The sequence below is a fragment of the Scophthalmus maximus genome, chromosome 14 (genome assembly GCF_022379125.1).
Source record: "Scophthalmus maximus strain ysfricsl-2021 chromosome 14, ASM2237912v1, whole genome shotgun sequence".
Lineage (NCBI taxonomy): Eukaryota > Metazoa > Chordata > Actinopteri > Pleuronectiformes > Scophthalmidae > Scophthalmus > Scophthalmus maximus.
The window spans coordinates 9763244-9780069 of record NC_061528.1 but is presented as its reverse complement, the minus strand read 5'-3'; the positions used below and the strand labels follow the sequence as shown (position 1 = coordinate 9780069).

The following is a 16826-nucleotide window of genomic DNA, read 5'->3' as shown; positions in this document are numbered from 1 at the left end:
ACCAATCAATCATCTGATCCTGGTCAACTCTGCCCCCACTCAGTTTTTGGAAGAACAGACAAAAAAATGTAATATGAACAAACTCCTTCCACTGATGGGAACATGCAGTTGACAGACCCAGAAAAATATGCTAAGCAGACCTTGAGTTAAGATTATTTTGTCGAACAACAATTTCCAATGTCAAAAAATTAACTTCTGTTCCCAAAAACATATTCGTAGTTGGGTAGTGTAGGAGCTCTCAGGTCCCATAAAAGCCTGGATGGAGAGATGCAATGCAAAAACCTACAGAGAGACCACTGCTGTTGTACCATGTATTTTGACAAAATTGTATGAATGTATAAATGTATTTCATAAATGTGAAATTCAGTACAAACCAAGTACTGCAAAAAAAACTCAGTCTCAGCCTTTTAAATGATAAAACACAGCAAGAATTATTTTTTTTATTGTTTACTTGAACATAACTTACGCATAAATATAAAAATGATATGGGAATGTTAGGAAACAATAGCATTCATCTTCTCTTGTTACATATCTTACATTATATGAAATTGTTATTTTGAGAGCTTTGTGTGCTTTTTCTCACAATAGTCATTTTGCCATATATAAAATATTTTTTCACACAAGCAACCACACACACGCACACATATACACACACACACACACACACACACACAAACACACACACACACACACACACACACACACACACACACACAGTACTGGCACACAATTATTGTACATTTCCCCTGATGAGTTGATGTTAACCTTTGGATATAAACCCAATGTTACCTAACTTAGACGGGTTCACATTTTGGTCTGTCTGGCTTTATCCTCTTCACCATGACTGTTAATTGAATCTCTCTTGACCAGCTCAACCTCTGTCTTCTGTAGCTTTTTGCTTTTGTCGTCTTCGTCATCTTCATTAACACTCTTCTTGAACTGGGCCTCAATTTCTGTAGGGTCGATGTAGGTGTAGAAATAGGCCATAATGGAGAAGATGACGCACACTGCAAACAGGAGAGAGGCAAAGAGGACATACTCTGCCCACTTTGAAAGAGGAGGTGAGAGACAAATGGACAAACGTGGTATTAGTCATTAGTCACTTACGATTTGTTTAGTTAGTGTAAGTATAGTTTTCTTATTTATGTTTTTTTTTTACCTGTTTGGGAATCTTTGCAAGCTCAGCCACAATCAGTACAATGAAGTTGCCAATAGCAACAGTAAACAACCAGCCTGCTTGTAGCACTGCTTTCATGTTGCTGGGTGCCTTTAAGACACAGAAGTATATAAAATGAACAAGTCATAAACAAAGAACATTGTATAGAACAATATATGGTTTAGGGATAAAGACAAATTAAATATTGTAATTGAAGTGTCCTATACTTTCTGGTATCAAGGTACAGTAATGGAATAAATGAGTGGAAAATGTTCTTACCTGCGAGTAGGAGAACTCCAGCCCAGTAACAGAAAACATCACTTCACCAGCAGTTATAAAGAAGTACTGTGGGATCTGGAGGGCCATGTGAACCGAGTTGGGCTTGATGTCTTCTGCCACAGTTATAGACTCCTGACACTAAAATGAAAAATAGAATTAATTATAATAGAAGTAGTTGTCAGAGCACGCCAATGAGAATGGTTCCAAACTTTGCCTGTTTGTACATCTAGGTAAAGGTTGTTTTTTTGTAGTGGATTAATTATATTAATTAATATAATTTAATATATATATTGAACCAGTGTATGGCTTTGACCATTATGAACTGTGTCCTTGTTGATTCAGTTTAACAGAGGGGCTAATTGGTGCTAATTTAAAAGGTTTTTGAACAACAGTGGAGCTATGTGGCACAGAAGATGAAGATATAAAGGATCTGGCCATACAGACAATATTTGCCGTAGGACCAATTAATAGCACTATTAGAAAAATATAGAACATCACTATCCATAAACTTCAACCATTAGATTTTTCAACTGGGTCAAATGTGAGTTTCAGGACATATTGCAGATGAAATTTATAGATACAGTTTGATAAAATGTATCTTTTCTCAGCATTATCACAAATAAATGCCTAAAATACAAACTCTATTAGCACATACAAACATGATCTAGCATGAAGGTTCAGCAAACTATGTTGGATGTCACTGCACAGCTGACTGAAATTCATAGTATTAGAAATCATATGTGAAACGTACAGTGGATCCAAAGACCAAAGTGTTGGGGATGAAGAAAGTGTATGAACTTCCATATCCAAATTCCCTGTTGTATTCACACGACTGTGAACCGCTCCATAGTTTGAAGGTGAACCTGATCAGGAGAAAAGAAAATCTGTTCAATAAACTGTAAAAATAAATAAAATACAGTGAATCAGTTAAGATTTAAAAAATCCTTACATTCCATTTTTTATCTGGGAGTAGTTCGAAGAGGAAAATGGCACAATCTGTCCAAAGTTGGCCGCAGGAGTCGATACATTCACTGTTGTATTCATTCCATTAACAAATCTAAAATTGAGAGATATTGAACAAAAATCTTAAAGACAGAAAAAAGTAACCCGACACATGACCCCTTCACTTTCAACAATTTACTCAGCACATGAAGATTAGGGCTGAAATGAACATGTTTATGTTTTTGTATTTTTACCAAATAAGAGACAGAAACAGTTAAATGATCAACTAAGCAGTCGATGATTCAATTTCTGTTGGTCAACTGATCAATTGACTGTATATGTGTTACAATTTAAACAGTTTTAATTCAACTTACCTGATTGCGTTGTTGCCTTCTTGTGGCTTGGAAGTCAAATCATCAGTCTGAAGAAATAAGACAATGGATTTTGATTAAATTAACCTTTAAAAGAAACTCATGTGTCTTTATTTTCATTATTTTGTGCATCAAACTCACTGATATCCATTCACCAGAGATGGTTGAGGGAATGAAACATGTTTGTCGCCGTCCCCCGGCCAAGTCAATAGTAAAATCTGTCACTTCAGGTCTTTCAATTGAAAACCTTATATTTCCTGCTTCAAATGTGAAGTATTCCTCACTGGCCTGCAAAGCAAAGAACTCGGTGAAACTGTGTCAAACTTGGGGTCAGGATATGTCCCCAGTGGTGTTTTGGATGGCTTGCAACTGGTTGTCAGTCCCACTCTAGGACAAAGTTTGCTATTAGTTAAAGATAAGAGGACATACCTGAGCTGCAGGAAGACTCAGGGCATCATAGCCAGGCAACTTAACCGTGACTGGATTACTGCCCATGTTTAGTAACTTCAGCTGACTCTGGGAGCTTGTTGGGAAGGTGGGCAATGTTTTCTGCAAATAAGGAAAAGAACAGAAATGCGATATTGTCCTTGTTATGAAGTGAATATATTGTACTGTATTTTACAGTACAATATATAAAGAGATGAGCATAATCATTGTTTTCTACTTACGTCAATTTCAATCTGAACCAGAGCAGCGCAAATAAAAGCTATAGCTGCCAAAAGCATCCCCACTGTCATTCTTCTCAAAGGTCTGTTGAATTGACATTGAGAATAAAGGAAGTAATTAATGAACAGTATATGACTTGTGTGGCTATCTCACTCAGTCACAGGAATACTTACGTAAAGTTCAGGCCACATTTTCCGATCAGAGGGTAGATTAGACTGTCCATGATGGGCACCAGCGTCAGGATCAGGATGGGGTTGACAGTCTTTCAAAAACAAATAGCACAGTGAGAATTTTTCGAAGATTAAGTACAAACAAGGTCAAACTAAAGTGATTGATATTGTTTTAACTTACCTGCATCTGATCTGGCTGTATAACAAGTAGCCCCTGCAGACACAAAGACACCATTAGAATATGACCACATTGCTTTAGTTAATTAAAATCTAGATATACTGTATAGTTGGGTTTATCTCCAAACGTACAAAGTTTCCATCCATGTTGGTGGCTTGCAGAGTCCATCTAGAACCCTAGAGGAGAAATGCAAAATTTAGTATAGTTTCCACTGCAAACAATGACGGAGCCTTTTACAAAGTAAAGTAACTTTAACATACCTTTTGGTCAAATAGGGTCCAGAACATTGGCAGTGGAATGTATAGAAAGAGGACCTTCAGCACCATTTTGATTTGAGCAATGAGGAGTTTCTACATCACAGAAATACAGAATGAACAGCCGTTACTTTATTGAAGAAATCATCATGTTAGACACTTGATTAGAGAATTAAATTAAGTAAAATGTACATCATATTTATCTTCAGCCCAGTCCATCCAGTGCTGCTTCTTTGGGTATTGCTTGCTTCTGTGCCTGTAGCGGTTTTTAACGGCAAACTGAACAGGAGAAGAAAAAAGTGAAAGAGAAATGTGTTTTTAGAAACACCAAGAACCACTGATGGTACAAAATGTGTGATGCAAATAATGTAAACCAGACTCACCCCAATGCATTTACAAACATCCATCATGATGTTGCCCTGTGGTTCAGCTTTGTAGTACATACCACTTCCAACGATAAACACCACTGTTAGGGAAACATTGGTATCAATATAGAGTATATACACCAAACCTATATATATATTTGTTTTATGTGTAGAATTACAATCTTTGCACATTTTTAAACATACCAAGAGCAACCAACATTAGTGCTGCAGGGACACCGAAGGCCAGAGAATAACACTTCTGCTGACTGTAGATGCCACAGTTCTGAGCTGCAGAGGGAGACATTTGTCAGTCAACTACAATCAAAATTTCACTCTGGGACTGTTTGTCGTGAACATTATGTTCTAGTCATATCTACCTCTGAGGATTGGAGTGATAATGGTTGACAGGAGACTCCCACCGTTGATGCACAGGTAGAATACAGAGAAGAACGTTCTCCTTTGTCTTTCCTGCACATAGACATGTCAATGACCTCTTGTCACGTGTTGCATACATGTCATGCAGTGCTGGATGTAGCCTGCTACCCATTTTAAAGAAATATTAATATTTGTTCATGTGATATTAACTATAGCAACAGAAGTCTAACCTGGTGATCTTCAAACTGGTCTCCACCAAATGCAGCCACGCAAGGTTTGATGCCACCTGTGCCCAGAGCGATGAGGAAGAGACCCACCATAGACAACACGCTGAGCGGGAAGAAGAACATGTGATTGAGTTCTGTAGAAATATATGAAGAAAACTGCCTGACGCAACTGCTATGTCCTGGAAGTTCTCAGTTATTTCTGAAGTAGAAAACAAAACTCACACATGAAAGGTCATGTTGTTTGGTGTCCCATCTCTGTCTGAGTCAGTGATGTCATGGATTGCACTCACAGCCATTGTAATCTGGCCAATTGCATAGACAACGGACAAGTAGATGATAGTTCTGAGGGAGAAAGAGGAAAAGAGTTGTGTCCAATTAACTTAACCCCAATTTGAATGTGGTTCCCGACCCCTGCTCTAAAAATATTAATAAATCAAACATTCATGCATATATCAAAGGAACATGAGACCATCACTCACTTAAACTTTCCCAGCCAGGAGTCAGCAACGATGGCCCCCAGGATCGGGGTCAGATAGCAGAGAGCCACAAAGGTGTGGTAGATGGAGGTGGCCATGTCATCGTCCCAGCGCAAGAAGTACTTGAAGTACAGCACAAGCACCGCTGTGGACAGGCAGGGAAAATTAGTCTTGTTTTCACTGAATGTAATAATCCGTATAAATTTTGGGATTATACATGAAATATCCAATAAGCCCCCACAACAAAATGCTCTTATTTGCCAGTTTATTTAGTAAAACTCTGTAGTCTACAAAGGTAGATCTGGTGCCCCCTATCTGCAGGACAATTTCTTTTTGTGTTATTTGCTGTTGAAAAAGAAATCAGTTTTGGGATGTGACTTGGCTATGTTTATCATGTGGTAAAAGATACCAGAAGAAATATTCTCACCTCGCATTCCATAGTATGAGAACCTCTCGCAGAACTCATTGACGACAATGAAGAAGATGCTGACCGGGTAGCCACACACCTCTTTGCTCTGATGGAGAAATCAACAGCAGCGTGGTGTTTAGCAGTGCTGGATGAAGTATTTAGACCATTTACTGAAGTAAAAATATAAAAACCAAACCATAAAAAAATGTCAATTGTCCTTATAATAGTAGGCATTTGCATCAAATATACTATTTCAGAATAATGTACATTATGTTAATCAGTGATAATTACTGCTACTGTAATGTGGGTGAATGTTAATAACTTTATGTCTATTCCACTGCTGGTTAGTTACCTATAATATTACATCATAATTTATTGTTGATAATGTATTGTCTTATTTATCTGAATCAGCAAATTAATGTGTGACTATACTATGAAATATTTCTTGTGGAGTAAAAAGAACAATGTTTCCTTTAGAAATGTAGTTATAGAAGTAAAAAAAATGGTAATACACAGTGTACAAGTACTGTACATCAAAATTGTACTTCATAGTTACTTTCGACCACTCACTTAAATGTGACAAAACTGCAGTAGGCTCCTACTGCAGTTTAATTAATCTTAATGCATTAAATTGTAACAGTACTTTAAAATTGTAGATTGTCAAGGTTTTAATTTGGTGTTGTTTAATTTGTAGAAAATAAATCATAGTCAATAAAAATGTTCATGTTTACTTAAAAGCCTTATCTGAAAATGAATCAGTAACTACTGCATATCTGTAAGATAAAAAGGTGAGAAGTACAACATTTCCCTGTGAAATGCAGTGGCTCAGCATAATGTGGAAATACTCAAGTAAAGCATCTCAAATATACATTTTTATTTCACCAACATATAGCAGTATATCAGTAACTGGCATATTTGGTCTTAAGGATTATCATTTCATGTCACTGGACAATTTCATTTTTATCCTATATTGCACATTATTGTATATAGTGTTAGTTGTTGTATATACTCTGTTATTGGTATCGCATAGTATTTCTTTTTAGCTTATTTACCTTAGATTCTGTTTCTATTCTATTACACTTTTATTGTATTATTTATTATCAATACAGGTACACCTTCTCCTATCTAATAATTAAAAACTTAATGAACAGCCATTAAAGTAAAAATTAATCAAATACTGTACTTTACCGTTCCTTTCTTCTTCTTCCCTTTGTTGGGATCCTCTTTATCTGTGCACAAGATGAAACTAGTTAAAATAACCATCCCGTTTTCTTTGGAAACAGACGAACACATGGATTTTTTTTCTCAAATACAATTTTCACAAAGACATGGAATTTTTTTCTTACTCCACATCCCCTGTTGCTGTTGAGACTTATCCCCTGCCTAAATGCCTGGGAATATTTAATATTTGCTGGATTTAAAGGAAATCACACAAAAACCCACCTGTCATGATGTCTTATTCAGGCTGCCTGCTTTATCCTGTGGCTGTAGTGGTGGATATTCCTGAGTTTCCTCCAGGGAGCAGCTTACAGTTTATCCGTCACTGTTCACCAGTGGAAGTGGGAGTGTTTCATGTAATATTGCTTCTTATTAGCCCTTGATCTGTCTTTCACACTGCTGACTGTGTTGCCTTTATGATGGGTGGGAACATGAGATATAGGAGATAGGAAGTCTGCTATAGTCCGTCCTGGAAAACTCATAAAAAGTATTAACTCCTAAGACCTTTACAACTGAAGCAGATGTAAAAGTGAACACAAGGAAGAAAATTCAATAAAGCAGTAAATAAATAAGGACTCGTGAGTACAAGTGCAGAGAAATGAGTGCATTTTATTTAAAAGAAAAGCATAAGGAAACATCTGTTTACAGCAGAACATTGAATGTGTTAAATAAAAAAAATAAAAACATTGCTGCCCAAATATAAAACAATTTATTGAACATTTGAACACTAAAATGGTAAAAGCTTCATGTTACTCCCACAGTAGGCATAGTTTTTGATTCCACACCTCATCGCTTTGGCAGGAAGGTGAACATTTCTTTACAGTGTATAAGCCCCACACAGCAAGATACTTTGCAAATATTGCACACTCCTTTTTTATATACATTAATAAACAACTTGGAATATAGTTTTTTTTTGAACGCAATGGCTTTAAATATTTAAAAACTCTTCCGCTCTAAGACATTGAAGTGATTTAAGGATGAATGCTAACAAAGTCGGCCCTTTTTTCAAATTTGCATTTCTGTAGAAATAGAGGTTCATGTACAGGGAGGCGAGCGTCAATGTTTGCAGCATATACTGGTCATCACAACATCAATACAGTGCCTTATAAAAGTGGAATACTGTACATTTAAAAAAACACAATGTGTAACATCATCAGAATTAACAAAAGTGGGCGGTTGAGAGGATGTATTGTGTATTGTAATGACGTGCATATGAAAGATCCCAACAAGAATTTCGCAATAAAAAAACTGCCCAGTCTTTTCCGGTAGAAACAGGTGAGGGAGACGACTGGTTCGTCTCATCACACATTATGTGAGTCCATGAAGCAGGGTCTGCTGCCTCTCATCCGCTCTCAGGCCTCACCACAGTGCTCCTACATGAAAAATTAAATTGGCCACACCCAGCTCAGCCAGTCACCATGCCTACTGTATACGTTAAAAAGGTCCAGTGCCTTGGTCATGGTCGGCTGGGAAGAGTCAGGTGGTCAGATTTGTCTGCGCTTTTGCCAGTTGCCCTCTGAACTGACAGAAGAGAAGTAGGGTTCGGGGGTTCAGAAGTAACAGTATGGATTCACTTGGCAGACCCTGGGTAGCGAGTACAAGGAGCGCTGAGCTCAAGGTGAACCCGGGCTAGCGTCACACCACCGAGGAAGAGCTGGGGATGCCCTGGATGGTGGCACTGGTTGGCGTGCCACTGATAGCGTTAAAGATGTGAAGCGAGTCTGGGAGAACGCTCTTCATGCCATCTTCCACGGGACTGATCTGAGAGGAAAAGTGAGTGGGGGAGATAAATTAAGAGAGATAAATTAAGCGCCCAGTTACAGTATGAGATTCGTATTAATCTTCGCATTAAACTGAAGGTGGAAAATCATACAAAGCATCCCAAAAAGCAACCAGTACAATGATAGAAAAAAACGATTTGGTATAAAATGCATTTGTGTATGTCACATATACAAAAACAATAGGTAAATGCTTGAACACACATCCAAATGTATGTACATACTGTTCATACAAGTACAAATGTGCTGTATGAACATGCACATCTACAGAGAACAGACAGTATACACATACAAACACATCGATGCAAAGAGATAAGTCCAGGAGTAAATGTTGGTCTAGCCAGTTTGAGAGTGAACAGGTGGGTAGAGGACAAGCATGTCATGTGTGATAAAACTGAATGTCTAGCTGATCTATTGCGGGCGTGTAAAGATAAGGCCCATCTGTGATCAGCCTAGGTAACTCAGATATTCAGTGGTTTTTAAGGCCAAGAGAGGGATTTAAGTTTCAGCTTGAAACCAAGTAGTATCATATGATCAAATTCATTTAAATTTTCTAATACAGACCGAATGGACAAGAAGGCCTTACTGAAACTCAGTCTTAAATAATACAACAAGAAAGGAAAGTATTGATGTTTCTGCTTTAACAAATTAAAAAGGGGCAGATTAGATATGTGTCGGGTCAGAGATCTCAAAGTGCAGTTTTGAGCGATGGGTCAAGAATTACTTCAACATCAGGATCTGTTAGTGTTGTCTGGCTGGACCAACGATCAACAAGTCAGTTTCTATTGAATTCTTATGCTTCTTATATTACCATCCGATCTGCTCATGTCAGCACAAGGGAGAAACAGAGAGCGGTGTTATCGAAAAGTTTGCTTATCAGTCACTTTATCAAACATTTTATGAATGGCACAAAACCAGCAGATTACAGTTGTAATTACAGTTGCCAGAGCAATAATATACTCACTTGCTCATGCATGATGATGGAAAGTTCTCTGGCGAGGTCTCTGTAGTTGGCTTTCATCTCGTCATGATACTCCTGTTGGTCCTCTTTGATTAGTCGTTCATTAATGGCTAAGCCGTGGCCACACGCCTCCACAAAATGCCTGCTCAAGAATTCATATAAAGAAGCGTTAAAGGAGAGTTACACCAAGTAGTAAAGCCTGATCAAGCTTTGCACACACACATTATAAACCTTGGACATCTCACCTGAAGACCTCTTTCAACTGTTTGACCTTGTTATCAGGATTCTTCTTGGCGCTCGCATCGTCCAGAAAAGCTCGGGCGTATGCAAGCGGTCCTGCATTTACCTGAGGGAGGATGTAGAAGCCATGTTAAAAAAAAAAAAATTCTCATGATAATTTCAGAAGGTATTTCTATTGTGTGTGTGTGTGTGTGTGTGCGTGTTTGTAGTCAAAATTCAAAGCAGGCACCTGGACGCTGATGCTGCCCTGCAGTTTGAGCTGCAGTCGGATCATGTCCACCTCATTGGAGGAGCAGAGCTGTTTGATCTCAGCCACCTTCTTGCTCATCTCATCGATGGCCACCTCGATTGGGCTCAGATCCGTGTGGTGTTGATACATGACGGCAATGCGTTTCTTTACATATGGGAAGCAATGTGTGGCTGTGGGACAGAACCACATGACGATGAGAGGGGTGAACAGTTTGCGTCTCAGTGCAAGACTCTTTTTCTTTCTGCACTTGCTTTTCGGAGATTTACCACACGTGTGTACTGGACATCCTTTTGAAAGATCTCAGATAATAAAGATAAGAAGATAAGGTTGAACCTTTGGATCTGTCGCATCATAAAACAATAAAGCTGTGATTATGAAAGGTCCTTGACAAACAGCTGACATGTGAAGAATCTAATCATGATCTTCTATTCAGTGCCAGCAACGTTCTGGTGGTGAGTATTATCATGTGCAACAACCGATGTGCACATGTGACAGCCCTCCACAGATTTGAAGACTGCTTTGCCTTTTTGAGAGGACATTTTTTTTACAGCTATGTTTCATTACATAGTACTATGTTAAAGAGTCAAACGATTACATAATGTCCTCCGAGGCTGTGAAGTCTGAAAAGAATACCCCTGATAATGTCAACAGGGTTATCTCAGACATGGGCACAGGAAACGTCTAACAAAAAAATCCCAGCAGCAAGAGAATGAAAATCAGGATAATTTTCACATTATTCTTTGAACATGTCCCCTGCAAGTCCACAATTTACTCATGTGCCACTGCCACACATATTCACAGGGTTACTTACAGGTTAGTATAGTCCTGCGTTTGCACTGCTCCTCCACGCCACCTTGCTTTTTGCCTGATATGGTGAAAGGCATCTCGAACACAAAGCGACGGATGTTGTGGCTCTTTTCAAACTCTGTCTTCCTGTCCACCAGCTCCTTCTCCTCCAGGTAAGGGGTCACATGTGTCACTTGGATATATGCATACTTTGAGTCCAAGTCTTTGGGATTAATCTGCAAAATATGCATATGCCATTACAAGAGCTCAATGCCAGCTTGTGCGGAATTTATGGAGGTGAATCAATCCTCGACACAAATCAAGTATATCCACAAAGTCTCACCCTTCCAGAGTCCTGAATCATCTTCACGTTCTCCTGTCCAAACTTGTCAGAGTACAGCTTGAGGAGCCTCTGAGATACTTCAGACAGGGGGGTGAATTTGGGTTCTTTGTAGATGTACTCCTTACCATCTTCATCCTCAAAGAAGCCCTGAGAAAACATTGACCAGAAACTGAACTGATAGAAATAGAGTGCGTACTGAGATATAAAGAAGCAAACAGTGCCACATCAAACCACACGTGGGTTGTGTGTGGGAGTCTCAAAGGCCTATTGTCAAATGAAATGGTAAAATATTGTTTAGTTCTGGTAAGGAGGTATGTCAGACTCCACAAATACACAACCCTCTATCTAATGCTTGAGCACAGACATAGACAAACTACACCGCAAACATCAACTAGTGTCAGTTCAATGATGTGAGACAGACCAAAGCACAGAGGCGGGGGCATGGATTTCACACTGTCAGTGGGAAGACTTAAGACTCGTCAGTTTCTTGCGGGTAAACGGTAGAAAGTCCCTACACACTTGAGTAGAGGAGGAGTTAAAGGACTGTACGATAAGTAGTGCAACAGAAAAAAAGCACCGACTGCATTAGCAAAGGAGCACAACACAGCCTAAAACGTCACCGCAGTACAGCTGCATGTGGGTCTTTCACACCGATTTACCTCAGCCTCTGATTCAGTAAACTGGTACTGCTACAGGGTTTGGACAACAGAAAATAAAAATGACTGTTATTGCATGACAACTACCTAAATACCACTTATAAATGCAACACTAATATTAATACTGCCACATCATACATTAGACCACCATGTCAAGACAGACATGGATCTGTGGATCTCTATAAAAAATACACTGAAAAATAATAAATGCTTTCCAGCTTTAAAAAAATGACTTAAGTTGGTAACAAACGAACAAATTAAGTTTGATCAACTTGAGCCAACAAGGTAAGATAATTGATAAATACGAGTTCAACAAACTTAATTCATTTGTGTGTCACCAAATGAGGTAATTATTTTAAGTTGATAAGCTATTTTCTTTTTTCAGTGCATCTCTATCAAAGGACACAGGAAGAGCTGACCACACCCAACAAATAATTTCTTCATCTAAAAGAAAATTAGATAAAAAATAAGGGTCAGTACTAAACTCTTATACTTAGTTCTGTTGCACAAAAGCAGAAACAGTGAAATGAGTGCAGAGGTGGACAGGTGCCATGCAACAAAGTCCCAAAAAACAGGGAAGCGGCAGTGGTGACTGATTGTTACTGTAACTTGAAGCAGCAAACTATGATTGAGGAGACGAAGTGCAATGGATTACAGCAGCACCAACACCACACAAAGCCTCAGGCTTTCTTCGAGAATTACCAGCACTGTCTACCGAACAAACTTACCGCTGCCTTCAAAAAGGATAAAAAGCAGAGAAGGGTATTAGGGTGGAACATGAAATGCCATGTTTGTCATGCTCTTAAAAACAAAAACCTTTTTAACGTCCCCAGTGTGGAGCGTGAATTAATTAACGGCACTGCACTTTTGTGAAATCAAGTTTGATACATTCTAAATACAGTTAGTGCATAAATCATAGGATTTAGGACCTGAAAGCTGTATTAAGTATACACACCCCCTTTTAAGTTAGCGGCTGGTGTTTACTCACCTGTCCAAAGAAAGCCACTCTGAAGTAGGTGCCCAGCAGTCTCTTGCCCGTGTGCATGACCTCTGTCACTTTGCTGTATGCACGGTGCAGTGTGTCATACAGGTGAGCCAGTTTCTGTTACAAAATTAAACCCGATTAGAGTCTGTGGATGCTAATGGTTAGGACCAATGGGGGAAATAAAATCCGTGATGAGATACGTTCGTACCTCAAAGTCCCTGCGCTTCTCATAAATGGGGATTATGAGCTTGTAGATGTCGGAGATGAGCTCGTAACGTTCAGCTTTCCACAGTCCGTCTGCACACTCCTCCAGAAGCTCCATTAGGACATCCTGAGGGAGCAAGAGCAGGGACGCAGAGAAATTTAGCTTAAAAGTATTTGATAAGTCAATTCCTCCCCTCTCATGACCAAATGTGTTGACTACAAGGATCTAAAGGGGAAGATGTGCTTTTAATATTAGGAAGTAAAAGAGCTACATTGTATTTTTGGAAGCAGCAGTAGTAGTAGGTTAGATTTAACTACCTCATTGAAATGGACATCTTGCATGCCGACATCCTCCATCATTGCTGCTTCTTCATCAATGTTTGGCGTCACGACACGGAAAGCTGAGCAGCCCTGCTTGAACATGCCTGCACACAGCACACAGTTTTGACAAACAAGCCCAAGCTCTCTTTTCACAAAGTAAAATCACAAAAGTAGAATTTGAAAGATTTCAAGGAATAAGTGCAGAAACATAATTCTAAAGGTTGTTACAGACAGAACACACATGGTGCTTGCAATGATAAATCACCTTTTCTCCGCAGGTATTCTGCCACAAGGGCTGCGACATGCACATAGCACATGGCCGCCTGTAAACAATAAGAACATTTAAGGTCAGCTGAGCAAAGTTATGTTGAAAGTACTAATCATTTTACACAAAGGTATCACCTAATACATCATCCAGAACATGAGTGCATAATAAACTGGAGTAATACTAAGTATTTGACATTAGACACAAAATAAAAGTTACTTTATCACGTTAAAATGTCTATCATTATGCAAAAGCCCCTTCTATTCCACCACACACACACTGAGCAGCCTCTCTCATCGCAGACCTCGGACAAGTCTCCGTTCTTCACGTGGATTCGGGCCATGCTGTCCAGCCAGGTCTTGCGTAGCTCCGGTGTGCTGGCGTAAGACTTGGCCAGGCTGTACTGCAGGTCCACCAGCATCTCCGGGTCCCTCTCGTGCTCCTTCATCTGAGCCGTGGCCATCAAAACTGTCCTGATGCGCTTGGTCAGGTCCTTCACATCGGACGGGAAAGCCGTGTTCTGTTGCGGAGCAATGCAGAATGTTGGAGCAGACAATTTAGCAGCCACTCTTTTTTTAAAGAACATTATGTAGGAATAATGCCCGGGCACAAAGGACTTGCTGACCTTGATAGTTTTGTCACTGTTGGCACAGTTGTTGATGATGGACAGAGACTGCTGGAAGCGGGTACTTCCAATACCAATGACGTCAGCTATCAGCTGACTGACGGCAATCACCACCTGCAGTAACGGAAAGAAGGAAAGGGTTAGATGTTTTTGAACTGTTTAACAGGGTCCATGGTCTGCAGGACATAGGGTTGTTAACATGAAAGCAATATTAGGTTTTTTTCCATGCAAGTAAGGGCCAGAGAGGGACAATCTTACCTGTAAGTGCGTCCGAACAAAGGATTTCCGACCCGTGTAGTCAAAGTTGCTCTTCATGAGGAAGTACAGCAGATGGGCTGCGTCGCTGCGAATGGAGCTCAGCTTGGAGTTACAGCACTTCAGGATCTCATAGCAGAACGCGGCACACATGTCGGCGCGGCCTTCGAAGAACGTGCAGGGAAACTAGAGGGTGAACAATTAAAAGCCGTCAGCTGCTGCGAAGTGCTGATGCCACGACGAACAGAGTATTGACAAATAAGACACCACAGCTCTGTCAGACCTTGTAGATGAAGGTGCGCAGCGAAGTGAAGACCTGCTTGAGGGCCGTTTCCGACTGATTGATTCGCAGAAAACAGAGGTGGACTTCAAACACCTTCTTCATGAGTGGACTGTGGCCGTGGTCAGAACACAGCTGAGTCTGTGGGGAAAGACAGCGACATCTTAGAAAACCGACAAAAGGGATTTACTTCAATCTGACGAAATATCACTAAGCATAACATTCACAAAAGAAAATTCTACTATATGCACAGAAAAAATGAAAAAATTCAGGTTTACCAGTACAGTAGAAATATAAAAAGCACTGTTATGTATGTTACCTTGAAACCCATGATGAAGATACTGAGGGTGTCCAGGACAGTCAGGCACACCTCAGTGGCGATGTTGGCCTCCAGCAATGAATGATTTAACACGTCAGCATCCGAGTGACTGTAAGCTAAGAAGACACAAGAGAAATCTGTAGCTGATCCATCCCCAGAAAGAAAGACTCTACATAGAGTCTGTTTAAATATATCATATCATATCATATCATCATACGATATCTCTGAATATATGAGACCTTAGTGTTGTGGGCAAAGCTGTTGCAATAAATGGATGAAAAATGTCATTCAGTTGAAACAATAAAGGTTCATTCCATTTTCATTTATGAAATGGCCTTTTCTGAAATGCTGGGGTAGTATTTCGGAATGAAACCTTCATTATTTTACATGGATTCTTTCTTTTGTTTTTTTCAGAGCGTGAAATGTAAAATGAGGTTCAGAGCAGATGAGCTGGGCAGAGGGATGAGAGGGTTTAAAAAGCTGACGTTCAGTTAAAAAACAAGTCGGTTACAGTCTGCAAACTGCCTGCCAACCTGACACTGCACATTCTTACCATGATCTACAGATATTCCAAGAATACTTGAAATCTTTCTTACACTGAAAACACAAAGACACTTTGTTAAAAGGATGCCATTTAACAGACACACAGTTTAACCCCTTTAGATAAAATCGGTGTAACGCGACACACTGCTATTTTGGCCCCAATTTTATTTGATTAACTGATGATGCCCCCGTGTCTTCTAGCACTTCCTCACGTAAAGGTGGGCTGGGTTTTAACAGAGGGTGAGGACAGGGGATGATGATGTTGAAAAGCATGAGGAGTCAGAGTCCTCCAGTAGAGGATGTTTGATGACAAGTCCAGTATATGGGGCACTTACTGTGGTTAAAAGTGTATGAGTTATCCAGGCTGCTGAGCTGCTGTAAGCGGGCATGCATCATTCCTGCCCTGTTACGGGACACAGGCAGAGTCTGAGACTTCCGCTCATGAGCAACGGGTCCTGCCCCATCCTGGTTCCTGACGAGGAAACAGGACAATGTTAGATGAGTTAGTGAAGCAGGTCGGGGGGTGAATTATTCACTGTTTTACACACTTGAGTGGTGTAAATATAATCTGTCTAAAAAGAAACGAAATTTTACGGTGCCATAATACAGAAAGACTGGAAAATGTGACATTTTAACATTTTGGAGTTTATGAATGAACCTACGGCAAAAGTACATTTGTGATGTAGATTGCACGTCCTGCATGCAGCTTAGTAATGAAGTTATCAGCATTGGTGGTACAGAGGCGTTAAAGCAGTGAGTTACAGCGCAAGCCATGCATGAGTGAAACAGGCTACACGTGAATTTACAGAGCAAGTCACAGCACTGCAGCTGTAGTTGCGATCATGCGGTTGGTTTGAGAAAGCCGATTCCACCTTCAGGCTTACCCGAGCAGGACGGGGCAGGAGCCAGGTGTTATTTCATTATGTTAA

At 39.8% G+C, this 16826-nt stretch overlaps 2 protein-coding genes across 13 annotated transcripts in view; both read right to left on the bottom strand.

Moving 5' to 3' along the window:
- Window positions 1-426: 426 nt before the first annotated feature.
- Window positions 427-7474, bottom strand: slc15a1a (solute carrier family 15 member 1a). The gene is made up of 23 exons (XM_035604255.2): window positions 7312-7474; window positions 7057-7097; window positions 5887-5974; window positions 5463-5604; window positions 5206-5325; window positions 4987-5086; window positions 4759-4849; window positions 4586-4669; window positions 4400-4482; window positions 4209-4295; window positions 4023-4112; window positions 3894-3938; window positions 3766-3798; window positions 3588-3676; window positions 3417-3498; window positions 3178-3297; window positions 2890-3036; window positions 2752-2798; window positions 2385-2492; window positions 2187-2298; window positions 1436-1573; window positions 1160-1267; window positions 427-1047 (listed from the first exon to the last, which is right to left on the bottom strand). Exons 1-23 carry the CDS (start codon window positions 7316-7318, stop codon window positions 805-807), a joined length of 2205 nt encoding a protein of 734 aa, XP_035460148.1. The 5' UTR covers window positions 7319-7474; the 3' UTR covers window positions 427-804.
- A 201-nt stretch (window positions 7475-7675) lies between these two features.
- Window positions 7676-16826, bottom strand: part of zmp:0000001200 (dedicator of cytokinesis protein 9) — a 65383-nt gene continuing 56232 nt past the window's right edge. For 3 of the 12 annotated variants that reach the window (XM_047337085.1, XM_035603780.2, XM_035603783.2), the window contains 17 exons: window positions 16233-16369; window positions 15355-15470; window positions 15039-15176; window positions 14759-14941; window positions 14501-14614; window positions 14180-14395; window positions 13876-13933; window positions 13608-13714; window positions 13294-13416; window positions 13089-13202; window positions 12829-12834; window positions 11445-11591; window positions 11127-11337; window positions 10295-10485; window positions 10071-10171; window positions 9829-9967; window positions 7676-8847 (listed from right to left, as the gene is read on the bottom strand). In XM_047337085.1, coding sequence (XP_047193041.1) covers window positions 8722-8847; window positions 9829-9967; window positions 10071-10171; window positions 10295-10485; window positions 11127-11337; window positions 11445-11591; window positions 12829-12834; window positions 13089-13202; window positions 13294-13416; window positions 13608-13714; window positions 13876-13933; window positions 14180-14395; window positions 14501-14614; window positions 14759-14941; window positions 15039-15176; window positions 15355-15470; window positions 16233-16369 — 2227 coding nt within the window. In that variant the 3' untranslated portion in view covers window positions 7676-8721. The other 9 variants (XM_035603788.2, XM_035603782.2, XM_035603793.2 and 6 more) reach the window with 5 other exon arrangements.